At 46.2% G+C, this 27,754-nt stretch overlaps 2 protein-coding genes across 2 annotated transcripts in view; one reads left to right on the forward strand and one right to left on the reverse strand.

Moving 5' to 3' along the window:
• Positions 1-7,028, forward strand: part of Dntt (DNA nucleotidylexotransferase) — a 32,480-nt gene extending 25,452 nt beyond the window's left edge. Inside the window, 2 exon segments of the mRNA NM_001012461.1 lie at positions 2,975-3,058; positions 6,665-7,028. Coding sequence (NP_001012479.1) covers positions 2,975-3,058; positions 6,665-6,751 — 171 coding nt within the window. The 3' untranslated portion in view covers positions 6,752-7,028.
• A 2,946-nt stretch (positions 7,029-9,974) lies between these two features.
• Positions 9,975-27,523, reverse strand: Opalin (oligodendrocytic myelin paranodal and inner loop protein). Its single transcript, NM_001017386.2, is given in 6 exon segments — positions 9,975-12,398; positions 14,554-14,610; positions 17,095-17,214; positions 19,806-19,841; positions 22,941-22,976; positions 27,497-27,523. Coding segments are annotated over 6 exon segments (429 nt in total). The 5' UTR covers positions 27,500-27,523; the 3' UTR covers positions 9,975-12,221.
• Between the last annotated feature and the right edge of the window lie 231 nt (positions 27,524-27,754).

Raw genomic sequence — 27,754 nt, forward strand, 5'->3', positions numbered from 1 at the left:
TTCATTTAGAGTCCCAGTGTGTGGTTCGCCCTGCCAGCAGCAGTAGCCTTACCTGGGGACAGGTTAGACTTACAAATTCTCCACTGTATACGTCAGAAGCTCTAGACAGCTAAGCCCAGATACATGTTCGTAAAACCTCTAGGTAACTGAGAGGTATCTTAGGTGAGAGTAACTGAAACCTAGAAAGTGGCAGAGTGGTGAGTACCTCCGGTGGATTCAGGTTCTAGACCTGCTGAAGGGCCCAACCCTGCCTCTTCCTACCGAGCGATCGAGCGATCGCGATCGAGTAGTCCTGTAGGTTTCCTAAGGCCTACAAGATTGATGTGAGTAGCGCCCTCTGGAGGCAGCAGTGCATAGCTGCACAGTGGTGCTCTGGCTTCCATGTGCTGTTTACATTCCTTTGAGTCATAAAACCACGTTGTTTGCACCTTCTCTGATGCTGCTCTAAGGAACTGGTGAGGATTTTCAAAGGAAACTTTCAGGGAAGCCTGCTCTGACCCTGGCTGTGCAGCTTTCGGGTAAACAACACTCTCCTAGCCTTCTCTCTATAACAGCAGCGCTAACCTCACAGGACTCTGTGGAGGACTCTGAGACAGCAATTCATTCGTTCCTCTTTTAGATGTCACGCCAGGCTCTTGCTAAGCACCTGCAGTCCTGCAGCACAGCCACGAATTCACAGAACAAAGTAGTTGGTACTGAGCCGAGCATAGGGTGTCACTGCCTACACCAAGGCATGGCCTTCTAAGGGTATTGTTTGTTCCTAGCGGTAAGCCACAGGGTCCTGTGAGGACATCTGATGCTCTCTCCCCCTACCCCCCTTTAACTCAAGGTAGCATCCCAGATCGCTGGGTAGGCCAGGAGGGCCTACAGACTCTGTCATACCTGCTCTTCCACACTGTCCAGTGCTGCTGCCGCACACGCACGCGCACACGCACGCGCACACGCACGCGCACACGCACGTGCACATGCACGCGCACACACAGCCTCAGGCTCTGGCCAACCCATTGTACCTACAGAGGTGAAGCACTTTGGGGCTTTTCTATGAAGGAAGAGGGAGTTGCACAGTCTGACTTCCTCCAGCCCGAGAGACAGAGCAGGAATGGTCAGTGGCAGTGGGTGACAGCTGTTATGAATCAGAATGACCACATGTTGTGGGAGGCCACAACCTCTAAAGAATAAACAAATAAACCAAGTGTTTCTCTGGCAGATTCAGGTCCTAGCGTGATGCCCTTGCGGCAGTCTAACACCTCTTCCCTGCCTCCAGCAAATTCTGGGGCTCAGGAAAGGACTGGATTTCTCAGTTAGGGTTATGATGGCTGTGGCAAAACACCATGATCGAAGAGACTTGGGAATGGAGGGGTTTATTCTACTGATGTTTCCACATCACTGTTCATCATTAAAGAAAGTCAGGACAGGAACTCAAGCAGGTCAGGAACCTGGAGGCTGGAGCTGATGCAGAGGCCGTGGAGGGATGCTGCTTACTGGCTTGCTCAGTCTCCTTTCTGAACCACCAGCCCAGGTGGTACCACTCACAGTAGACTGGGCTGTCCCCCATTAATCACTAATTAAGAAAATGTCCGACAGCTGGATCTTACTGAGGCATGTCCTCAATTTAGGTTTCTCCTTTCAGATGACTCTAGTGTGTGTCAAATTGACGTAAAGCTATCCAGCACAACTCACTTGACCATCCTGCAGCCATTTTTGGTTTTTAATCACCTGCTTCAAGCCCTCATTCAGCGATGCTCACCATGGGGGCCCTGCTCAGTATGTCCACAGCACTGGCTTCCCATTAGCGCATAGTTTTCTTATTTCTTCTGGTATTATAAACCATCTGTGTCTCCAGCTCAACTCTCAGCTCCCCGAGGAACTGGTGTTTTGCAGGTGTTTGTCGGGTGAACTGAATTTCTCTCTACATGCACAGAGATGCTCTTGGCCTTGGCGAGGAGTTAGGAATGTGTTTCTCGCTCCCAAATCACACAGGGCAGGGAGCTGGGAGTAGCCCATCATTGACTACATTTAGTCAAGCCCCATTACACCTCCAACCTCTCCAGTAGCTGGGAACCAGAGTTAGCTGTGGGTGGACTCTGTCCAGTCAAGAGCTGGGGTGAGCTAAGCAGGACCCACAACTTCCCAGACTTGTGCTAGAGAATCTATTCCCTGGCAAATAGTCCACAAAGCTGGTCCCACCTACAGCTGCTGCTATAAAGGGATGCTGGGAGGTAAGGCTTACCCAGCCCCAGAAACTTTCCAGCAAAGAGGAAACGAACTCTTGCTGCTAGAGGGTGTGACTGTCCCAGGCGGTCTGCCTAATCCCAGGGAAAAAGACAAAGTTCTGGACCTGGATTTCTCTCAGGAAACCAGCAGCTGTATTTGTGATTCACTGTCCTTGTTTCTAACGTTTGCTGGTCACTTGTCCTAGGCTTCCGGTTTGCTCTCCGAAGCCTTGGGGTGCACTCCTGATCATGAGAGATGTCACTCTGGGGCAGGTGACTTCACAGAGTCTCAGTATGAGTGGACATCAAAGAGGGAGGGGCCTTAATGTTCACTCCCTCCATCTTGGGACAAAGCAAGGTTCAGAGAGGCTAGGTAGTAAGGACACATAGACAGGCACAACGTCTGGGCCAAGATCTCCCCATCCCCCATCCTCTATTATGATATTTGAAACTTAAAACGATTTAGACGGCATTTTCTCTGGACCAGGTATTATTCTAGAACAGAGAGATATTCACCTGCTGCCTGCTGGACAGTGATTGACAAGGGACCAAGCCAATCAGATTCCTGTTCACACCGAGTTTCTGTTCTAGTTCAGCGACCCCAGAGCTCAGCCACCCCAGAGGTTTTGCCCCAGGGAAGACAGTCACCCCAAGAATGTAAGCTAGAGACAGCAGTTTCAAACACCCAAGGGATAGCTCTAAACACCGTGTACCAGAAATAATCTGGACTGGACAGTAACTTGTCTCGTTTCTCTTTGTAGCAGTTTGAGAGAGACTTGCGGCGCTACGCCACACACGAGCGGAAGATGATGCTGGACAACCACGCTCTGTATGACAAGACCAAGGTAGTGTTTCCTTCCCGCGATGGGTTACTGGCCGTCCCCGTAAGCCCTTCCCTTGAACAGATTTCTTTTTTCTTTTTTCTTTTTTTGTTTTTTTTAACAATTTTTATTATATTTATTTTCTTTCTTATAGTGGGGAAAATGGGTACACGTATAGCATGGTTGCATGTGGAGGTCAGGGGAGCCAGTTCTGTCCTACCATGTAGGTTCTAGGGATGGAACTCAGGGCCTCAATTTTGGCAGCAAGTACCTTCACCTGCTGTGTACCCCACCTCTACCCCCCAACACAAAATGATTTTAGTATAGGCTTGCTTCTTTTTGCTACAAATGTTCTGTTCTTTGTGGATCACCGTTGAAAGGAGTGGATACATTGCCTCAGTCCCTACTGGGCCCAGGGTGCAGCTCCATGGCTTCTGGCTCAGGCAGTAAACTGACAGTGCCTCAGCACACAGGTGAACACAGTTGAGTCGACTGCGTTCTGGTGTTTACAGTCATTTACTCAAAAAAAAATAATAATCAGGGATCGTCATGAATCACAAATGTCACAGGAATAGCCATCCGTGGGTGCAACCACATTCTCCAGGTCGTCAATGGGCGTCTCCTGAGGTAGAGCGACACAGGTGCCCAGAGGTGGATGGGAAGCCATTCAAACCTCAGTCACTAAGTGGCAGGGGCACCTTGTTCAGTGCATGCCTCCGAAAGGTGACAAGTTAGCATGTGGCTGATGAAGAATAAACAATTCTATCATTAAATCCGTGAACACAAAGGTCTTCATTCTTACAGTGGTCCAGGGCACCAAATTAGGCTTGGAGGGAGAAGAGGGCATGAAATCACTAAAAGCAAGAACTGATCTCCTTGACCCCTAGGGATTTGTTATAGTTTAAAAGAAATTGATGTGTAGATGTGCATGTGCCTGTGTATGTGCCTGTGTATGTGTATGTGTATGTGCCTGTGTATATGTATTTGTATGTGTATGTGCATGTGTATATGCATGTGTATATGTGTATGTATATGTGTATGTGTATGTGCATGTGTATGTGCCTGTGCATGTGCATGTGCCTGTGTATGTGTATGTGCATGTGTATGTGTATGTGTATGTATCTGTGTATGTGTATGTGCCTGTGTATGTGTATGTGTATGTGCATGTGTATGTGCATGTGCATGTGCCTGTGTATGTGTATGTGTATGTGTATGTGTATATGCATATGTATGTGTATGTATATGTATATGTGTATGTGCATGTGTATGTGTATGTGTATGTGCCTGTGCCTGTGCATGTGCATGTGTATATGTATGTGTATGTGCCTGTGCATGTGCATGTGCATGTGCATGTGCATGTGTATGTGCATGTGTATATGCATGTGTATATGTATGTATATGTATATGTGTATATGCATGTGAATGTGCATGTTTATGTGCATGCGTATGTGTATATGCATGTGTATGTTTATGTGTATGTGTATGCATCTTAGGTAAAACGAAAAGGAGCTTGGGTAAGTAAACAGTGCTGTCTCTAGGGCCAAACTGGCTTCAGGTACAGCTATATCCAGGAACTTAGGCAGGTTTTCCAAGAGGCGACTTTGATTGTCAGGCAAGGTTTCCTGTGAATCCCATTTTCTGGCTATTCTAACAGGGAGCTATCTTCTGTAATAGTTTTTGTCTGGATTCTAACTGCTCCTTGACCAGGCTTGGGTCATGTGCTCATCTTTTAATCCACTGTCAGACTTCTGATTGGCCAGGCATAGGTTTGAGCTTCTCCCTGGAGATGAGAACAGCTCCACAACTTCATGGTTAGAGGGGCAGGAGAATCCTCATAGAAATTCACCATACAAAGTGTATAAGCAGAAGCAAGTTCATAGAGTTCACTTCAGGAAGGCTAGCGAGAGATTAGGTAATAAATAATCCAACAAGTGTCATCTCTGGGCCCAGGACTGTGCTATGTATTAGAGTAAAGTCAGAGGAAGAGGTGCCTAGTCTTAAAGAGCTCATGGGGTGGAAGCTGCGGGGTGGGGCCCTTGGGCAGGTATGGGTGGTTGTAGAGAACACAGAATGCACAGTACTAGGCTGCCATTACGAGTAGGTTTCTCCTCTACTACACAGTAGAATAACCCAGAACTTTAAATAGACTGATAACAAGGCCTCTCTGGAGCTTTTGGCTTCACTGGACTAAAGTGTGATTCAAGCTTCAACATATCTTCCTAGGGAGAGAAGAAGAGGGAGAGGGAGGAGGAGGAGGAGGAGGAGGAGGAGGAGGAGGAGGAGGAGGAGGAGGAGGAAGAGAAAGAAGAAGAGGGGGAGGGGGAGGAAGAGGGGAAGAAGGAAGGAAGAAAGAAAGACCCATCTCGTGGTTCCAAAGATCCGTTATGGATAAGAATAGGAGTCTAAGCTTGGGCGATCTGTGTTTAAAAAGCACTTGCTGCTCTTACAGAGGATCCATGTTTAATTCTTTGTACCCACAGAGTGGCTCTGATACCCTTTTCAGCATCCTCAGGTACCAGGCATGCATGTATGTATGTGGCAGATACATATTTGATAGAAGAGACCAATAGGGTTGGGGAGATGGTTCAGTTGGTAAAAATATCTGCCCTGCAAGCCTGAGGACCTCAGTTTGTATCCTTAGCACCATGTAAAAGCCAGGAGTGGTGAACACATCTGTAACTCTAGCAATTGGAAAGGCCAGGACAAGCAGCTACTCAGATAAGACAAGACAAGCCAAGACAGACAGACAAAGTTAGCTAGTCAGACGGCCCAGAAAATTGTTTAAGTGGCTCAGTGAGAAAGAAACCCTGTCTCAAAAAAATGTGGGGAAGGGGAAGATATTAGAGGAAGACATCAGTGTTGACATCTACCCTCCATATGTAACACACTATGTATCCCCATAACATATATACACATGCATAAACATGCACTCACACATACACAAATAAGAATAATCCTAATTAAGTCCCTAGACTTAAGAAAAATATCCACGTGTCATTTACTAACAGAGACTGTCACAGTTTCACCTTTGTATGGGAAAATGTCAAAACCACAGGAAGCCTTAGTTGGTTGGTTGGGTGGGTGGGTGGGTGGTTGGTTGGTTGGGTGGGTGGGTGGGTGAGTGGTTGGGTGGGTGGGTGGAGGGGTAGTAGGTTGGTTGGTTGGTTGGTTGGTTGGGTAGATGGGTGGTTGGTTGGTTGGTTGGTTGGTTGGTTGGGTAGATGGGTGGTTGGTTGGTTGGTTTGTTGGTTGGGTAGATGGGTGGTTGGGTGGTTGGGTGGGTGGGTTGTTGGTTAGTTGGTTGGTTGGGTGGTTGGTTGGTTGTTGGTTGGTTGGGTGGGTGGTTGGTTGGTTGGTTGGTTGGGTAGATGGGTGGGTGGGTGTTTGGGTGAGGGGTTGAGTGGTTGTTTGGTTGGTTTGAGTTAAGGGCTCACTCTACAGCCAGAGCTCCTGCCTCTGCATCCCAAGTGCTAGGATTCCAAGTGTGAGTCACCACACATTGGCTTCCTCTGATCAAAGCAAGGTGGGACATTTTAGCCACCACTCATTCTAACAAGACAGTTCAACAAGTCTGCACTGAGGTGCCAAAGGAAAATGGCTGAGGGTGTGTGCTTCTCCTTGTGCTTCCAGAGGGTGTTTCTTGAAGCAGAAAGTGAAGAAGAGATCTTTGCCCATCTGGGATTGGACTACATTGAACCATGGGAAAGAAATGCTTAAGAAGGAGCTGTTGACAATGTTCTCTTCAGGTTAGACAAACTGTGCTCTGTTAGTAAAAGATGGCTTGGGAAAGTCTGGGATTCTTTGGATCATAAGTATACTACACAGAGAGACTATTCTAAAGCAACTTTGAAGTCCTGATAAACCAGAATGCAGCCATAGTTCACATTCTCAGGTCATTTGTCCTACTGCTTCATAGAATTCATAGTTTGTTTTACTGTCTGTTTCATTTTAATAAAAATGGTCCTGCCATTGGAGCATCATCCAGAGAAGTGCATCAACACCTACCTGTGTGTCTGAATCATGTCTCCAGCTGCATATGTAGCTGAGGATAGACTTGTTGGGCACCAACGGGAGAAGCCCTTGGTCCTGCCGAGGCTCGATGCCCCAGTGTAGGGGAATGTCAGGGCAGGGAGGTCGGAGGGATGGGTGGGTGGGAGAACACCCTTATAGAAGCAGGGGAGGGGGATGGGCTAAGGGGCTTATGGACCAGAAACTGGGAAAGGGGGTAACATTTGAAATGTAAATAAAAATTATCCAATAAAAAAGGAAACAAAACAATGATTTTTTGCTTTGTCAGTCATTTTATTTCTAAACACAAATGGAAATGTGGAAGAGTTAGAGGTTGTGGTTGATTTTGAAGGGACATGTGGGTGTAATTAGTACATCAGAGGTTCCCAAAAGGACCCTGGGCCCCCTCAGAAGTGCTGGGAGGCAGGGTCCTAGCTGTCTCTCCTGTGCTCTGAACTGGTGGCTTTCTCATCCTGAGTTGTATCCAGGAAGCGTTCTCATTGCTCTCTCTTGGATGCAAAAGCAGTTTCCTAAACCATACAAGAAAGTCTTCCTTTTCCACTTCTTAAAGAGAGTGTGGGTTTCTTCACCTCAGGGAACTCATGGGAGGGAGGTGCCTCTAGAACATTCCTCACCAGATCTATTCTTACTTCCCGTTGCTTCCAGGAGGGCACAGGACAGAACCTATGCCCTGAAGGGACCCACAGGCCACCCACTGTAGTGACACCACTGTCCTCAGCCCGCTGTACAGCTGGAGGCAAACTGATGGGTTCCCAGGAGATGAGGGCTTGAAGGGAGTCTTGCTGAGTAGAGAAAGTGAGGTCCCTCACCACAGGGGCCCCCCATAGGATTCTCCTAGGAGAATGGTAGGAATCTAGCCTCACGGGTTACTGTGTTTTTCCCCACAAAGGGTTAGTCAGCCTGATCCCTATGCCTATTCTCTAAGAAGTGCTTTATAATTTCCTAAGTCCTGGTCAAAAGACCAGGGTGGCCTTGGGTGGCAAAACAACAATCTGGTGTGCCCCCAAAAGACTAGACTATTTCATACTATCGCTCGTCTCAGAAGAAGCAATCCATCTGGGCCTGTCAGTCGCTTGGCCAAGAGACACCCTTCTTTTTTTTTTTTTTTTTTTTTTCTTTTTTTTCCGGAGCTGGGGACCGAACCCAGGGCCTTGTGCTTGCTAGGCAAGTGCTCTACCACTGAGCTAAATCCCCAACCCCGAGACCACCCTCTGTAAGGCTGTTTCACCTAAAACTGTGCTAAGGATATGGGAAGAATAACTAACTGTCTCTTTAAGAAGAGTGTGTTTTCCCTCCCAGAACACCCCTTCCGTGAAGTTCTTTTAGAACAGTTATCGAAAAGCTTTGACTGCTTTGTGAAATTAGTCAAATAAGCTTAACCTTTTTAAATAAGCTTTTCCTTTTTAAAAAAAAAAATCAAAGAGATTTTCTTACTTTTGGATATAGGCCATAGCCTGGACATGCTGTCTCTGGTGCTCTGGGCTTTTCTTGCTTTATCTCTGAAGCCATTTCCCTCCTCTTACCGTGTGATTCCTTGCCTGCCATCTGACTGCAGCCCTCCGTGCCCAACCAAAAAGGCCTGTTTTTCTCTCTGCCCAGACTTCCTCTCTTTCATGCATCTGGAGAGATTTAAAACTAACTTTCTTTCTTTCTTTCTTTCTTTCTTCATTTATTTATTTATTTCTCTTTTTTTCTTTTCTGAAATGCTAATAAAATTATCTCCAAGCTGTTATCTGAGCTTTTGTTTCCGAATTATTTTATTATTAGGGCCAAGAGGTTAATCCCAAATTCCCTGGTAACATCCAGGCTGGGCTCAGGCAGTGATGGGGAAGTGAGACTTCAACCGAGAGCACACAGAAGCAGCCCAAGCCCTTGGGAAGTGAGGTTGATAACATCAGTTCTGCCAGAGCCCAGGTTGCACCGGCATCCTGGCCACAAGCCCAAGCCAGGAAGCACATGGGACCCTGAAGTGAACATGTGCATAGGGATGATTGAATCCAAGCTCTTCCTGATACCTTAGGGGCTATAGGAACAAAGACCTCAGGGAACCCGAGGGTTGGCTAGCCAGGTAACAAGACATGCTGGGAACCCCTAAGGAGACAGGCCTTCCCACTGCTGATGACTGACAGATGTCTCTCCAGTCACTTTAGCTCTATCCATCACTCCTTGAGCTTCCCATGCCTGTGTTTGGAGGTGAGAGAGAATCTGGGGGCACTGGTTTAACCTATGCCATGTAGTTGGTTGCCATTCGGCCAATAGACAGGCTTCTGTGGTCATGCATGAACCTTTGAGGTAATAGCCCATGACTGGGCACAAACCTGCATGAAGAGGTGCTGAGTGATCCTCTTGGGATGACGGTGGCCACACAGTCCTTCCAGGGAAGTCTGCTGTGGTCAGGGTGAGGATGAACACAGGGTCCCTTAAGGATAATACAAACTAAATTCAAGGAGTCTGGGGTCCCAGGATCAGAGTCTTTCAGTCCCCTTCCTTGCCCAGCCTAATTGGAATTAGAGATGCCAGTCTACCACAGGATCTCAGGACCCCTCATGACCAGAGAAACCACTTCCTCAGAGCCCACTGAGGAGTGAACAAGGCCAGTTGATGGGTCAGAGCAGGGCCTGACTATCTCTCCAAATCCTGATCTTTTCAATATAACGGTTGTCAAGAGGAAGAGAATGGAAGGAAGAAGGAAACATGGCCACAAGCCTGTCTGAGTTTTCAGCATGGAGGTCATAAACAGGCCACTATATTAGTGGAGTCCTACTACACGGTAGGGAAAGGGTTTTAGTGAAAGTAGGGAAGCCCAAAGTGCTAGAGAACACACACAGGTTCTGACCAGCATCTGAGGAAAGGAGTCAAAAAGGAGGGAAAAGTTGCACCCTTAATGCAGGGAAAGACAAGCCACAGAGACTTTGTAGGTCCATACAATAGCCATTTATTTATTACAAAATAAGTCTTTGTACCAACAGAAATCCTGAACCTTGCAAGTTTAGTGAAAACAACTTGAAATGAAGATTCTAAGCAGTCGACTGTAATAGAAGTAAGATGAAGAATCAAAAACAAAAAACAAAAAAAGCAAAAAAGCAGAAAAACAACAGATCATAACTTATTTTGTAAGTTACAAGGCTTACTCATCTGTGTATTTCAATCAGGCCTCACAGCTGCCCTTGGCGGTCAGTTTTATAAGCATAAAACTGAAGATCTAGGCGACCAGCATTCTAGGCTGGAGCTGAAATCCAAATCTGTCAACGCCACAGTCTCCTCAAGTTCTCTGGGAGCCCAAGGTCTTTCCCCATCATGTAAGAGAAGTGGACCTTCAGCATACCTGGGCATAGCTAGTTGAAGATGTTCAAATATGCTTATCTAAGACCTGGGTCCATGAACAACAGAAAATTGATTTTCAGAGGGGCTTTGAAAGGCAGCTGTTAACATGTGATGGCCATTAGGTTTATAGAACCATTTCCTGTTGCTCAAGAATCGGACTATTTCTGAACAACCAGAGGCCCCATGAGAGGAAAGATGGTTCTCTGGGATATCGAGGTGGCTCATGGAGATTGTGGATGTTTTCGGAGATGCTCTGAGGCCTCTGCTTTCCCACTGTTTAGCACGGCCTGATGAAGCTGTCCCTAGATGTCCCTTGAATTCCTTTGATCCTGTGATCCTCTTTGGTCTTCCCGATGTCTCTCCCTCACAAACATCTTTTCGTTACAGCACTTCGAAGCAAATACCCCATTGCAAAGAAAAGTCATTAAAACATGCATATCAGTTTATATTAGTTACTTCTCTCAGTGTTACAATAAAACCAACTTAAGTGTGGAGATATTTATTTTGGCTCACAGTTTGACGGTTCGGTCCACCATGGCAGGAAAGGCATGACAGCAGGAGTGTGAGGCAAGCTGGGATACACTTTATCTGTAGTCAGGAAGCAGATAGTGATGAATTCTGTGTGCTCAACTTGAGTTCCCTTTTATTTAGTCCAGAACTGCAGGCTACGGAACGATGCTGCCCACATTCAGGCAGATCTTCCTGCTCAGTTAAATCTTTCTGGAGGCGTGTCTCCTTGGTGATTCTAAATCCCATCAAGTTGACAGTGAAGATTAACCACCCAAGACTTGAGCATCCTAAAGGTTAATGTGTAACGTGTAACACAGGTCTCTGTACTTGCGATTTGGAACTTGTTGACACCCAAGGACAAATGGTGTCCAGAGTTGAAGTGAGAAGACTGCTAGTGACAACTAGAGTTATTTTCAAAAGTCAACAATTTAGATTGCAGGCCACTGAGAAGCTTTAGACTTCCTTGTTGACTTCGTAACTATAGATAACAAATACCGAAGAGCGGCTGCCTGACTTGATAGGCCAAGTGGGATGGGAAGTGGGGGTAAGAGCCAGGTAAGGAGGATAACTAATATCTCTAGTGTCTACTAAGTGGAAATCGCTTCCTTTATTCCTTTTGTAATCTCTCCAATGGCCAAATGAAGCACAGAATATTTGCCCCCCTTTTATAAAACCCAGAACAGGCTTGGGGAGGGTAGGTAAGCTCATCAGAATTCTCAGAAGTGCTCAGTGACCTGTCTGACTAGGGGGGGTCCATATCCCGTTCTCTGCCGTATGACACAAATCAGCCATGTGCTTCCTCATGTTGGGTAGGGCATGTATGGCTCCGTGTGAACTCTACCCTGAGATAGAAATGGCTTCTTTCACACGTCTTCTGTAAAGTTTTACTCATGTCCTAACTTGTGCCAACCTGGCCTTGGTCAATGCACCCAGAAAAGCCAACTCCCACAGCTTTAATTTTTTTTTTCCTTTAAAGATAACAGCTGGAGCAGGTAGAGGAGAAGCCAGGACACTCAGAAGCCAAGCCATTTCCTAAAGGCAGACTCCTCTAGATTCACAAATAGGACATGTGGGGCTCATCTGGGTGCACAAGCAACTCACCCAGATTGCGTCGCTGATCACACTGCAAGGTCTGAGTTCGAATGAACCTCACTGCAGCCATCCCCTAAGGAGGCAAGGCAACCAGATGTGTCCAGGATCTATAAATGAAATTGACGTGGATTGAGAGGCTGCTGGCCTCTCACCTCTCCAAGCATGGACCCTGAGCACGGATCCCAGGTTTCCAGCCCCGTTCCAGCGCTGCGTCTGTTCCGAGTCGATGACATCATTCCAGGCTCAGTCTGGGCACGAGCCACCAAAGACCTCTTCTTCTCTCTACTTCTTCAGGAGGACGGTAGGTGTCGGGCAGGGGCTCCTCACTTCCTGAGACAGTCTTCACATATATGTGACCTTCTTGAGCACCTCGTGGGTTCATTTCACGCGTGGGTGACCGCCTAGGATTCTTGAGAACACAAACAGATTTTGAAAGTGACGTAGCAGAGACTGCAGCTCCTAGGTATGACAAACTCAAACAACCATACTGATTCTTAAAGGGAAACAGCAAAATTCAGAGCAAACACTTAAAATGATGGCTGGCAAGACAGTGGGAATAGGGAGAGTAAGGACACCAGCCATCGAGGGGCAGGAAACGAGTGACTTCGTCAGTTGCCTGAGCGTGCTGTCTTCAAGGGATCTTCAGGCCATGCAACTCTCTCTGGCTAGTTATTGCTGGCAGACTGTCTCCATCTTTTAACTTTTAAACTATTCAAGTCTTTATATTCAAAAACTGTTGTTCTGTAGGTTTTTATGAAGCTGGGTTTGCTATTACAGCCCACCAGTCTCTCTGCCTTGTGAGTGAGTAGTCTGTTTATATCTAATATGATCGTTTCCCTTGACTCTCTTTTTCAATTGTCCTATGTGTTCACTTCTCATTAGTCTGCCCGAGCTTTATTTCCCGTAGACTTTGGAACCTTACTAAGTTGAAAATGTGTTGTGATTTACGTCACAGATATATTCATTTTTAATTTAAAATCTTTTATGTGGATGAATGTTTTGCCTGAATGTAGATGCCTGGTCTCCAAGGAGGTCAGAAGACTGCGGATAGGCCACTGTGAGCTGCTATGCGGGTGCTGGGAACTGAGTCCAGGCCTTTCTGAAAAAGCAGGAAGTACTTTTGACTGCTGAGCTGTCTCTCTAGCTCCACAATTAAACACTGATTATAGAGACACTAAAGGTACCAGGAATTTGGGGCGGCTGCCAGCTTTATGCTGCTGACTCTTTCTGTCTAGGACCACAGTATATAAGCACCATAACTTAGCTATTGTCGGATGTCTTCCCCTAAGTTTTATTATTTCCATGATCGGATTGGACATTTGATCAGATTTGTTCTTTAGCATTCTGGGTATTTTGTTACCACTGTAATATAGGATTTTATAAAATTCTTTTTTCTAGCTGGTAGCCCTTGATATTAAGAAATACATATTGCTTTTGAACTTTTTTTCAGTACTGGAAATCAAATCCAGGCCGTTGCCCCTGCACAGTGGGTTCTGTACCTCAAAACTAAACCCTGATTATTGCTTTTATATACAAGAAACATATTTGACTATTTTTCTAAGCGCCGTAATCTATCTGTAGATTATTGAGTTTTTCTGTGCTGACAGTCATATATCACCTACAAATTATGATAATTTTACTTCTTCCTTTTCAATGTTATGTTTGCCTTTTCTTGTCCCATTGTGTAGGTTAGGACCTAAAGTCCAGTCCACTTGCTGGGGCCAAGTCATGGGCGTCCTTGATTCACTTCTGACCTTAAAGACGTATCCCCTTGGGTGTCACTTTTCAGGTTAAGTTCCTGTCCTAGCCTAGCTTTGAAAGTCCGTGTCGAGGGCTAGGGAGAAATGGTGCTTGCGAGCAAGTGTAAAGATCTGAGTTCGGATCCCCAGTTCCCACATAAAAATCGGACAAAGTACAAGCACCTGTAATCTCAGCACTCCTACAGGAGTTGGGAGGCAGAGTCCGGAGAATCCCCAGAAGCCTGTGGGCTAGCATCAGTAGAGGAAAACAACAAAGATGTCCTTCTTAAGCAAGGTGGGTGGTAAGGAATGATACCTGAAATTATCCTCTGATTTCCTCTCACATTCAATAGTATAAATACCCAAACACATGCATGCGTACACACATACATTGTATACACAACAAACAAACAAACGAACAAACCAGCTTTAGCACAAGTGACTTATCTTTTAACAAAACCCCCTTTTCCTAGTAAGATAGCCACATATCTGTTTCTTTTGTCCATTAAATAAATTATATTAAGTTGACTTCCTTTTCTGCTGCTGCTACATTAATTTTCAGGACTGGGCACAGAACCGTGTGACTTCTGCGTTCTAGATCAGCACTTTACCACTAAGCTACAACCCAACCCCTGAATTCCCGATGTCAAATCAACTTTGAATTCCTGTCTGGTCAGTAGACACACCAAATGCCTCCTTCGTGCTTTCACTGTATCTGGTTGACCTCCCTGCCACAGGGTCTCACCTCTGTACAAGTGACGCTTAAAAACCCTCACGTTGCTACACTTTCAGTCACTCTCAGGGTTTATAACCAAAAGTGCTTACCTCGGATATCTTGGGATTGTCATAGAGTTCTGAAATTTCACACGGAGCCTCAGTCTCCTAAAATGGTTAAAAATAAATACATGAATAAATAGTAAATGTATGCATGTACATATGTATGTATGTATGTGTGTATGTATGTGTGTATGTATGTATGTGTGTATGTATGTGTGTATGTATGTATATATGTATGTGTATGTATGTATGTATGTGTGTATATGTATGTATGTGTGTATGCATATATGTATGTGTATGTATGTATGTATGTGTATGTATGTATGTATATATATGTATGTATGTATGTATGTATGTATGTATGTGAAGGGCCAGAGCTGTAACCATTCAAATCCTTGTGTTTTAAACCACCATGCACACTAGAATTGCCAGAAGCCTTTAGAATAGAGGGGACACACCTCAAGAGCCCACCTCCAGCAAAATGAACAGATAGACTCAAGAAGTGTCACCCCAGGGCTGACATGGGGAAGAGCAGAGCAGGAGCAGACCTGAAACCAGACTGGCCATGGCTTGATAACTGGGTCCTCTGCACTCTACCTCTACAGTAACGCATATGTAGTTACAGCAATCCCCCTGTACACTTGTAGTGGTTCCAGGTGCCAGTCACCAACGGGGAATCTTAATAGGAAAATGGAGATTCCAGAAGCCAAAGGTTTTAAACGTCATTTTGAGCAGCGTGACAGAGCCTCGAGCCACCCTAACTCATCCCACTCCTTTGTTCGGTGTCTCCAGGCTGCGTACGCTTCCCACCTGTGATAGCTCACAGGGAGGTCGAGAGACGTCGTCCACATGTATTGATCTACTTCAAGCAATTCCACCTTATTATTAATTAAGGATGCTGATCTATCAGAGTGACTAATGCACTGCTGTCATGGTTCGGTGTGCGTAGTACATGTAGGGTTCAGTAAGGCTCACAGTGCCGAGTGGAAGCTAGATGGCCTTGACTACTAGATGACCCTTCATGAACAACGTGCAGGGACTATTTACATGATAAAAGTATGTGTTGGGTTGGGAGTGCAGCTCAGTGGGAGAGTTCATGGGAATACATGGGACATCCTGGACTTGATCCCCCACTACAATCAAACCAAGCACCCCCAAATGCTTTTGGAACAATAACACCAGAAATTCATTCATTCATTCATTCATTCATTCATTCAATTTTGTTTTTATGTGTGTGAGTGTCTGCCTACAAGTATGGCTGTATGACACATACATGTGGAGATCAAAAGGTGTTGGATTCCTCGTGACTGAAGTTACAAGGTGGCTGTGAGCCACCGTATAGGTGCTGGGAACTGAACCCCAGTTCCTCTGAAAGGTCAACTAATGTTCTTAGCCACTGAGCCATCTCTCCATCCCCAGAAACTCCTGATTTAAAGAGCATCAAAAGTTAAACGATTGCCTAGATAAATAATGCCACCATCACCCATAATACTTAACACGTATCCAGTTCACAGCTTGTCAGTACCCATACTGTTAATGCCCCTTGTCTACGGCCATCCTTACACTGTTCCCACCACTTAACATAGGGAGTGTCTACATTTATGGCTAGGTTTCATTGTTGTTGTTTGTGGTGCTGGGGTTGAATTCCATACCCTTGCATATTTTAGGCAAGCACTGTATCGAGAGTTACACCCCTGACCGGAGAGGGGAGTTTCATGACACTTTATAGAGCTGAACTAACCAAGGCATAGATGCTAAGTCACCTGTCCAGGTTCACTCACATAGATCATACTATTCAGAGCCTGGATTAGAAGCCAGGCTTCTCTCTCCCCATGACAATATAAAAGCAGCCATGATTGTTCGTACATAGAGAGTGAAATTGGAACCCAGAAACCATTTGACACATATCATACTGTGAAGCCATGTCAGATGGGATGCCCGGGGTGCACATGTATCCTCTTGTATGTAAGTCATGCCCATTTAGACACAGGAGTGGGCCAGGTTATGGTCTTATCGTACTCCTCCCATAGACACTTCATGTTCTTACTATTGGATGATGGGGCTTGTGCCCTTTCCCTCCCTCAGTGTAGATGACACCCCACTGCACAGACACTCCCTCAGTGCAGATGACACCCCACTGCACAGACACTCCCTCAGTGCAGATGACACCCCACTGCACAGACACTCCCTCAGTGCAGATGACACCCCACTGCACAGACACTCCCTCAGTGCAGATGACACCCCACTGCACAGATACTCCCTCAGTGTAGACGACACCCCCACTGCACAGACACATGTTTACATGGCATCAGTTATCCCCCTCCATTCCTACTTTTTGCCACCCCAAATGTCATCTGATGGCCAGACTTGCTCAACAGCCAAGGAGTTGTGTGCAAATGAGCCCTGCCTAAATCTACTGACAAAGAACATGACAGAGCAGAAGTGTCTTCTGCCTCGTCCTCGGAAGCAGCACAGGTCCTGAATTCTGACACGCTTACACCAGACCAAGGCCAGTGCACTGAGGTACCGATTCAAGCTACACATTCATACGCCGAGAAGCAGCCATCACCCTCAGCGGGCTCATCTCACCTCGATGGGCTCATCGGTGGTTCTTCTTCGCTGGATCAGGGTAAACAGCAAGGCTACCAGCAGAGCTGTGGCCAGCAGAGATGGGATTCCAGCTGCCAGTCCCACAGACGGACCACAGTCCTGCCACACAGAGATAAAAGGGAGTCAGAAAGGCCCAGATTCTTTGAGAATAGAGGATACAGCAGGCATTGTAGTACATGCCTTTAATCCCAGCATCCGGGAGGCAGAGGCAGGCGAACTATTTGAGGCCAGCCTGGTCTACAGAGCAAGTCCAGGACAGCCAGGACTGGTTACACTGAAAACCCTGTCTCAACAACAAAACAGGATAGAGGATACACCCAGCGATTAAAACAAACAAACAACCCTCCCCCAAACAATCACGTTCACTGGGGGTTCAGTCTTGGCAGGACCAAGGGCTTCACCTTCCACTGGTGCTCTTACTAGGCTATTCATTGCTACCTATGAGTTTGGAGCCCAGGGTCAGTCCATGTATAGTCTTTGGGTAGTGGCTTAGTCCCTGGAAGCTCTGGTTGCTTGGCATTGTTGTTCATATGGGGTCTCGAGCCCCTTCAAGCTCTTCCAGCTCGGGGAGGGGTGGGGTTAGGGGGATGTTGGCCCGGAAACCGGGAAGGGGAATAACAATTGAAATGTAAATAAGAAATACTCAAGTTAATAAATATTTTTTAAAAAGTCTTTTAAGGTATCAACAGTATTCATATTGATAATTGTCAGTCCTTTAGTTATTAATTCTTATGGTATTTTAAAATGGGATATCCATAAATGTTTTAAATTATCTTATTAATATAATTGTACTTAGTAGAACTAATAATGTAGAGAATTGGTTTGTAAAAGATAGCACCCATGGGGTTGGCTATAATAAAACAATCTATATCCCATTAAAAACAAACAAACAAACAAACAAACAAGAAAGGTGCATGGGCCCCGGATCCATTGGAGAAATGAAATATTTCAAAAGATATTTGTACTGCATGTGACTGACAACTTGCTCTCCTAGGACCTAATTTAGATAGTTTAAGTCTGTTTGGGGCGGTGGTCGTGTGCTAGAAAAACAGACAACTGATTTGAACAGGAGCCTCGCAGAACAGAAGCACAAACTGCCCTTCAGAAGAAAAGCCAAGGTATAGTTCAGAGCCACAGTTAAACGCCGTGTTCACCTTCAGTCTGGAAAGGTCAGCACTTTCCTTTTGTACCATGGGCAGTGGTTAATGCAGACATTTACAACTAGCCAAAGTGCAGAGAGCGTGTGTCTGTGGAGTGCTCGGTTGTGACTGGGATTTTTATATTTTGTCTCCTCCCCTAAGGCTCAAGCGATGTTTCTGAAGAGTGGGGAGAAAAGGTAGAAGGGCCAGAAGTCAAGAGAGACTAGGGGAAATCAGTGTCTTATCCTCAAGACAGGAGTATTGCACACATGAACTCATGATAGCTGTGTTGTCTGCACATGATCCAGTTAGTCTAGCAGAGCTCGAGGTGGGGCACATGGACTCCCACAGGGGGCTCAGGAGATGCTGGCAGTTAATGGCTTTCAGCAGAGGGAGAGCCAGTTTTCTCTAGAGGTTTGGTCCCTGATAGGTTGGCCATACTCCAGCAGTTGGCTCCAAAACTGTGTTTTAGGGTGGCACGAATTGGACTAACAGTTATTAAAACAATTAAAAGCACATGAAGTTCCAAGGGGGTGTAGGGGAATTTAAGGGGAGCTGGAGTTGAGAGTAGGGGGTGAATATATTGAAATGCATTGTGTGTACTCACAGAATTCTAAAATAAATAAAAATGCTATATTAAAAAGAATAACAGAAACACAAAACATCAGTGTTGTTCGTATATCCCACGCCATCTGATATTATTTTGAAAACATTTATATTGAATGCACGATCCAGCTTTCAAGTGTCCACTTTGATCTGAATAGTAACAGGCCCGCTTGCAGCACTGCAAGGTCTCAGGGGTACAGATTTTTCTGGAAATACTAAAGTCAATGTGCAAATTCCTATAAACATGCTACAAATATAACACTAGTGGGGTGTGATTTTTTTTTACGAGAGTGTAAAAACCCGTGTGTCACAAATACACAGAATGAGGCCTGTTTGCAGAATGTTATTTCACACATCAAACTGGATGCTCAGATCAAGACCTAGAATTATCCCCATCCCTTACCTGTGACTACCATCCTGAAGTCTATCACTGTAGATGCTTCTTGTCTGGTTTCCAACATACGGATGCAAACATAGGCATGGACTCTTCTATCCCTGGCTGCTTCTCTCCATGCTCTGTGAATTTGCTGAAGTATGTGTGTGTTTGTTTGTTTGCTTGCTTTTTATTTACTTATTTATTTAATGTGTATGTGCACTTTATGCATGCAGGAACCTTCGGAGGCTAGAAGAGAGCATCAGAGACTCAAGAACAAGGTTACGGGCAGTTGTGAGTCACCACATGGGTGCTGGGAACTGAACAGGGCTCTTAGGTAAGTGTTCTTCACTGCCGAGCCCTCTCTCCAGCCTCAGGGCCTGTGATTTCACTGTCTCTCTGATGTTTTTGAACAGGGGTGGTCATGGGAATAATGATTGAGTCTAGTCCCGGGCTTGAGGACAGCTCACACGTCAAACTTTAATCCTCAAAATAAATGCAAGAGATAGGGCACTGTGCCCTCATGTTATGGATGACAGAACCAAGGCTTGGTCACGGGAGTGGACACTTACTGTGGCTTTGGCACTCGTGGCAACTGGAGAGGAAGTCTGTGTGAAAGGAGAATAGGCTATATAAGAAAACGAAATTTGTTGAGCTCACACCATGCGAAGCATCCCCTCAACCATGAAGTCAAATTCCTGAAGAACACCTTTCCTCTAACCGACGAACAGCAGCGACTACAAACACAGCCTTGTGTGGCTGCTTCCCAGGTAAGAATCAGAGGGAAATTAGACTGCAAGGAAAATGAATCCCAAAAGTCAAGTGACACTGTCACTATCTACCCAGAGAATCACCGTAATACATTCTACACTCCCGTCTCTAACCTTCATGCTGGGGCCAGCACACTTCAGCCCACTTGTCCCCAACGGGAGAGAACAGAAACCGTGCAGCACGGCTTCAGAAGCAAACTCCTAAGGAAGCCATGTCTGCTCCCAAACACACAGCAGAGCAAGTGCCATCTGAGGGTCCTTCATGGGCCTGGGCTGTGTCCACACTGAGCAGTACATTACATCATCCTGGTTGACACCTCAGCTTGAGGAAGGAGAGGCGCTACCTGCCACTCCTGTCTGAGGTAGTGCAAGTGCATCTCTGGGAACAAAGCAGCTGTGTACTCTATTACATGGAGTCACCGTGGGTCCTGGGGCCTCCGTGGTAGGATACTGGCCCATAGTACATGTGATTCCTCTCAGGATAACCAGAGATATAATGATGGCAGGTTGGAGGCTTACTCTGCCGGCAGTGGGAGGCTTCTTCCTCTGCACAGAAGCTGCAGGGCCTCCTCTCACTAACCAGGGTAAGCAGTGGCTAAGGGGATAGCTCAGTCTAAGCTTTAGGACCAGAGCTCAGATCCCCAGAAACCATGTAAATGTCTGGTGGAAGTCATGACCTCCCGTTCAGGTCAGGTTCAGACGGCAGAGAAGGGATTCCTAGAGCAAGCTGGCTAGGGAGACTAGCCACATCCATGCCAGCAAGCTCTGGGTTTGATTGAGAGACCTTGCATCAATGAATAGGGCGGGCGAATCATGGAGGCTGATTCCTAACATCAACCATGGACCCCCACATGCACACACACGTGCATGTACACACACACACATACATGCAAAACATGCATACACTTTACTGCATACCACATATATTCACATGAAGACTGAAAAAAGAAAAATAATCAAAGAGGGACAGTAATAGCTACCTCTGGGGATTTCTAGGGATCACAGGAGTACCACAATCATTATGTCATTCCTTTAAAGTGTTCACAACACCAGTGGGGTCTGTTTTTATCTAATCCTCCCAGTGACCTTGATGACCACAATGGCCTTGGATAACCTGAACTCCAAAACAGGTCTCTTTGCTCCCTCATGGACGGTGGCAGAGTGGTCTGTTGTTCATGACATGACTACTTTCACATAAACACAAGCACACACACTCTCATACTGGGATCCTGCAGTGTCCTGGTGCAGAGTATTGTCTTTCTGAGGATGCTGGGAAAAGTCTACTATAATTTCAGGTAAGGCATCCTGTCTTCAAAGTATAGAAACTCACTCGGGCTTGTTAGGACAAAAGATAAAAATGTATCAGAACACACCTTTAATTTCAACACTTGGAAGGCAGAGAGATCTTGAGTTCAAGACTATCCTTGGTTACAGGTAAGATCCAGTTTCTAAATAGTTTTTTCCAGTTTTTTTCCCCAAGGCAGGGTTTCTCTATGTAACAAAACCTCACTGTCCTGGACGCACTCTGTAGACCAGAATTCACAGAGAATTCACTCTGGCCTTGAATTCACAGAGATCTATCTAACTCTACCTCCCAAGTACTGGGATTAAATGTGTGCGTCACCACCGCCTGGCTCTAAATAAATAATTTTAAGGGAGTTAACACCTAGAACATAGAGGCAGCTAGTGGAGCCAAGGGCTGTTGAGAAGCTGGCTTCTCAAGATCCTGAAGGTAGCAGGGAGAGCTTGGGGTGAGGCTTCCCTCTCTCCCTGTCTCCTAGGCAGCATGGCTACCTTCCCGTTCACATCCCTTTTCTCCTGCTGGGATTCCTGCCCTTGTGAGCACCGGTCAATTGCATGGGTAATGCCTGTGGAGCATCCACTGTGTGCCATGCTGTCCCAAGCCCTTCTCCCATATTGACTGACACACAGTTCACAACACTGAGTGAAGCAGGGCCAACATGGCCTCCATTTTACAGATGAGAAGGGCAAGGCACAGAGAAGTGAAGTGCTTTGCATAAGGTGTTGCAGCCCTAGATTACCCGGATTTGGTAGTAGCTTTACCTACTGAAAATGCTCATTCTAGATTGGCCCAATCACTCCCTTCCCACACTCCACACTAAGGAGCTAATCTCCAATGCAGATATAGTGGCACATGCCTGTCATCCTTGCACTAGGAGGTGAAAGCAGGAGCACTGCAGGCTCGGGGCCAATAGATCTACACCAGGAGCTCTTGTCTCAAGAAAAGAAGCTACAAGCTAGTCTTATCTGTAATGATGTCCACCACACAGTTATTGCCCATCTGGAACTCATTATATAAGCAAGCCACTTGAAGACTAACGTGTGACTATCATCTCTTGTGGTTATAAATATTGACGGGAAATATTTAAGGTACAAAACTATGCATAGAGGAAGAGCTCATGGAAGGAAGAAGTCTGAGTACATGTAAAGTCAGACAGCAGGGGGCGCTGTTGCGTGTAAAGTTAGCCGGGAGCGCTGCTGCGTATATAAATTTAGACAGCAGGGGGCGCTGCTGCACTGTGTTTTCTGCTGATGGAAATTTAGGGACTTGGTTTTCTTTTTCAAAATGTACATTTATACTTGTTGTTGTTGTTGTTGTTGTTGTTGTTGTTGTTGTTGTTGTTGTTGTTGTTGTTGTTGTTGTTGTTGTTTAAAAACCCAAGGGTGGAAAGAGAGAACTGACTCGCTCCAGTATGTTGCCTTGACTTTTGTACACATATCATGGTATCGCACACACACACACACACACACACACACACACACACCAGAGAGAGAGAATAATTTAAATTAAAACAAGCATTGCTCAACACAGACTACACTTTCTATTCAGTGCGCAGGGTTCTGGAGTCCCACTGTAAGTCCTGTGACCTCCACTGAGGAGTCAGTTCTCCCATAACGCGGTCTTGCTCTACTTACTGTATTCGATGGCAGTGTAAAGTTCAGTGAAAAACTCTGCAAGAGAGAAAAAGAACATTAATACTCCCAGGAACGGTTAGCCCTTCCGAACCTCTGCCTCCAAGCCATAGCAACCCAGGGACAGATTGTCCTGAACCCGGAAATGGGCTCCACCGGGCCTCTCAGTTCCCAGCCTCAGAACAGTCAGTCCAGGAGCCTGGGGCGGTGGAGAGCGCTGCCTACAGTAGTGAGCCTACTCCCTCTCCAGCTTCCCAGCCAGGAACAGACTGGAAATTGACTTTTCCCAGAATGCCTTTCAAGGGGAGGATTGTGGGAATTTAGGGGTACTTAGTACGGTTTCAGCATAGAGCAGATCAACTCCCCCAAGTGGAATGGTTCAAGCCCTGACTATTAACCACCTTACCGGGAAAGTTAACCAGAGATGATGTTTCGGTGGTGAGGGCGGGAGTAGGATGGGAGGGGATATATACCCAGTCAGGGTAGCAGAGAGTTGAACTTAACCCAGCTCTCCCTGGGACTCATTCTGCATCTCGCTTACCCTTCCCAATTGTGCACGATCAATATATAAACTTTCCACCAACCACCCCACCCCCTGCATGCTAAATTCCCCACAAATGCCTCTTATTAGGATCAGGTCCTGCCAAGGCCTCTGGCAGCTCCTTTATGCCCCGCCCCATTCCTGATTGACACATTTTTCTAACTGCATCAAGTTCCTTCCCTGCTGCTGGGAGAAATGGTGGACCGCACCATGGCTGTTTCTTCTTTCTACCTTCTAAACTTCCATCCGTCCTTATTCCTGGTTCCTGGCTGAGGTCTCTTCTAGTCCGGTCTCCTGGCACCCCTGCTCTTCCTGCCTCCCAGCTCTTGATCACCCCCCCCACAGCACCCCAAAACTGGATCTGTTGCTCAATCAGCAAACATTTGCTAAATTTTCATATTAAATGTTTTCTGACGAGAAAACTATGGAGCTGGGGGCAGAGAAGTGGCTCATAGGGTAAAAGCACTTGCCACACAAGCCTGGTGACCTGGGTTGCATCCCTGGGGCCCACACAAAGGTGGAAGGAAGAGAATCAACTCCACGGAGCTGTTCTCTAGCCCACACACAACTGAAAAGACACAAGAACACCTCTCCCCCACTAATAAGTTTTGATCAAAAATTAGAAATAATGAAAAAGATTAAAGTATCATAGGACGTCTGAAATGTCTCCAAGTGCGAAAGACCTCATTGCGCAGGAGAGGAGAGATCGGCTCAGGGACTCCTGAGAAGTCACGGCCCGAACGAGTGAGAGCAGTTTTAGCTCCTCCCGGAGAGCAGGCATCTTGTTCTGGTCCTGGGTCCAAATCAGAGAGCTTGAAGCCTGGCCCAGATCACAGAACCCCACAAGTGCAAAACCAAGAAAACCCACTCTCCTGTGGGCTGGAAATCACATGGACTAAAAAATGGGAACTTCCCAACTCCACCCTAAAGATTGGATCCTTTATTAAGATGACCCCATCCGGTTCATACATCACAATGGTGACTTTGCCCACTGCTCTGCCACTTGGTAACAGCGCCTTTTTGTAAGGGAAGCTCCCAAGTCCCAGGAACAGCAATGAGTCATCATCCAGCTAAGTCAGCTGTCACCAGAACCAGAGTCCTCTGGTGACACTTCCCTAACGATCCACAGGAGTTCCCTGAAACACCTCAGTTTCTGAGGTTAATCAACAAACTCCTTCTGGACTGCTAGAGCCAGGATGGCACTGGTACTCTCAGGTCAGGGGCTTCTTGCCCAAGAGCTTCAACCACTGCCCTTCACGCTGATGCTACCCGAGCCTACAGGTGCCCAAGGACACTCGCTGATCACCATGGTGATGCAGCTGTCCAGACTTATCTCATCAGTAGTGATGTCAGGAGGCCACAGACAAAGCTTCCTTTGGAGGAGATGGAGGAGAAAGGCTGCAAATAGCAAGAGGGACTTTGCATGCGTTGTTTACCGATATTCGGGTGACGAAGGTTTGGGCCAATTTCAGAAAGACTTTCATATTTTGTAGAAAACAGTGCCATGCTGTCATGGTGAGGAAAACATGGCCCAGAGCCCTCTAGAGATGCAGCTGGCAGGAGGGGGTGGTGCTGAGGCAACCCTAGGCTTCGAGTCTCCTGATCTGGTTGTGGATACAGCCCCTGACACTTGGAAGCTGTGTGGTCTTAGAGAAGGCAAACTTTCAGGTCTCCATAACCTCACGCCCCGCTCTCTCCTTCCAGGCTCAGTTTTCCCATACTGGAAATGGGTCACTGCTCATCCTACTCACTTCCCAGGAAAAGTCTGAGGGAAGCACTGTCTGTGGCAGCTCTGCCAATGTTCTGGACTGATGGAGCTCCCATGATGTCATGCTCTTTAAGGTCTGTCTAGCACAGGACCTGGCGTAGAGAAGCCACTCAGCAGGTGCTTGTCGGGTGGAGTCGTTAGCCTCAGGTGCCCACAGTAAAGAAACCAAACTGTCTATCAGTGTCACCTATAGAATGTTTCTCAGGGCCCTGCGTTGAGGTTTGGTCTTTTGCTATGGTCTGTGATGCTAACTGTTGGCGCCCAAGGCCTGGATGCTCCCAGGGACGAGAGAATCTGCACACACACAAAGTAATGCCGTGCGACCTTTCTTCTTAAGTTAAAGCTATTGGTTGAATAAAGATGCCAACGGCCTATAGCTGGACAGAAGAGGGGTAGGCGGGGTTTAAATTCCTAGTGGGGGCGGGGAGGGAGCAGAGGAATGTCAGAGGAGGATGGAGAAAGGGAGAGAAGGAGAGAAGAGAGGGCACCATGAGGGAGGTGAGTCATGGAAACATGGCCATGAGGGCTGGCCAATTGGCGTTAGGAATGGCCCAGTTGGAATATGGCAAGTCATACCAGGGGTTATTGACAGAGAAGTAGACATTACAGCATAAAGGGTAGATCTCTGCCCAGCTCTAATGCTGACTAAGGCTTATTATAAATATAAAAGTTGAGTGTCCTTTATCTGGGAACTGAATTAGCAAAGGTGGGGTAGAAGCCCCGATCTGAGATTAAATTTCTACTACAACACTCTTGGCCTCTTCTGTGGCTCAGTATCCCTCATGAGTTTACTACTTGTGGAGGGAAAGAGGCAGCAGGCAGTGACTGCCATGGACATTGCTCCGGTGACTTCCCGTGAAGACAGCACTATTTTCCCCGAAGCCCAGGTAAGGACACAAGGTGAGCTTCCTTCCAGAGGTCAGTGGCAAACACTGGGCTAGGTTTCAGGTTTTCCTAACTCCTGTGACCCGCGCCCCCCATCCCTTCTCTTTAATTCCCATGTGAGGTCTGCAGTGGTTATATACGGCACATGTCCTTCAACATAATGTCCTCCAAGCCACCCAGGGCTGTGGCAAACCTTGCAGTCTCCTCAGTGAAGGCAGGAATATTGTATACACACACAAACACACACACACACACACACACACACACACACACAAAATATATTCAATATAAATACTCCCCATTTATACATACACATGTACAGAATATATTTAATATAAGTGCTCTAGTAGCTTATCCACTGTCAGTCACCTGTGTTATTTTCAGGGAAGTTCACAGGTTTTAGTGGCATTGAACCAGAAATGCTCTGGTTCATAAACTACCACAGTATACCCTCCAGTGTCTCCATCTTGGCCCAGCCTGACTCTGAGATCATTATGTTAATGAAAGAGTCAGAGACCCTCTGCTGAAACAAATCTAATTTCCAGTAATGGATACACACACACACACACACACACACACACACACACGCACAGTGTGTGTGTGTGTGTGTGTGTGTTACTTCTAGAATAAGTAGAAAAATTAGGGCTTATAAACTAGTGTTTATAACTAAAGTCATCCTAATTTTTAAATTGAGTATAATACATTATATTTATTATGTTGCATACTATTACATTTTTATGCTATATATTACACACAAGGCCATTTTCATATAAATGCATAAGGTACTTTAAGCATTCTCCTGCCTGGAGAGAGAGAGAGAGAGAGAGAGAGGGAGAAATGATTTTATGCATCTATGAAGTCTAGAACCCACACAAAGGAAAAAGCCCCCTGATTTTTCTCCTGATTTAGCAAACTTCCCTGACCAAGCCCCATCCAGATGCACATCACACATCAGTAAGAAAAGGTGGAGTCCTCACGGCCGAGAAAGCATCCGGCAGAAGACAGAACGAGGACAGATGATCTGATCTCACTGATCTGAAGCTAAGGCTTCCCTCCACAGGGAATGAGGAGAGTTGAACCACCTCTCCTGAATCTCCCCGTGGGAGGAAGAAAGGCTTTGCATTAAGTAAAATGTGAGATCAGCACATATTGGATGAGATTTTTTAAAAGTTTTTCACCTAGGAAAAGAATTAAAAGCCAACCTCCAAGACTTTGTCGTATTAATATAATAAGTTACATATGTATATGTGTAGCATACAACAGGTTATATGGATTGAACTGGGAGACTTGAGCCTTCAAGTCTTGGAATTGGTTTACAGTGAGAGAAGGAAAGGTTAGGCTGAGAAAATGCTAACCCTTACTTACCATTTCTGACAGGCTCCCTTGGCGAGCTTCTCTCTCACTGGCACTGTAGGTCTGTGTCTCCCATTTGTAGGACACCAGCTGGGAACAATGGGGAGGCAGGGCTAGAGGTGCTCCCAGGAAAGCCCTTGCCACGCCATGTATGGTCAGGGGAGTAGCCAAGTCCACGGATGAGCTTCCCCTGCACACTGCATGTGGCCTGTCTTCCTTCTCTTTGTCTTTATTTTCTATCCCTTTTACTTTGTAGCAGAGAAGCCACAA

This window comes from Rattus norvegicus, chromosome 1 (genome assembly GCF_021556685.1).
Source record: "Rattus norvegicus strain SHRSP/BbbUtx chromosome 1, alternate assembly SHRSP_T2T, whole genome shotgun sequence".
NCBI classification, from domain to species: domain Eukaryota; kingdom Metazoa; phylum Chordata; class Mammalia; order Rodentia; family Muridae; genus Rattus; species Rattus norvegicus.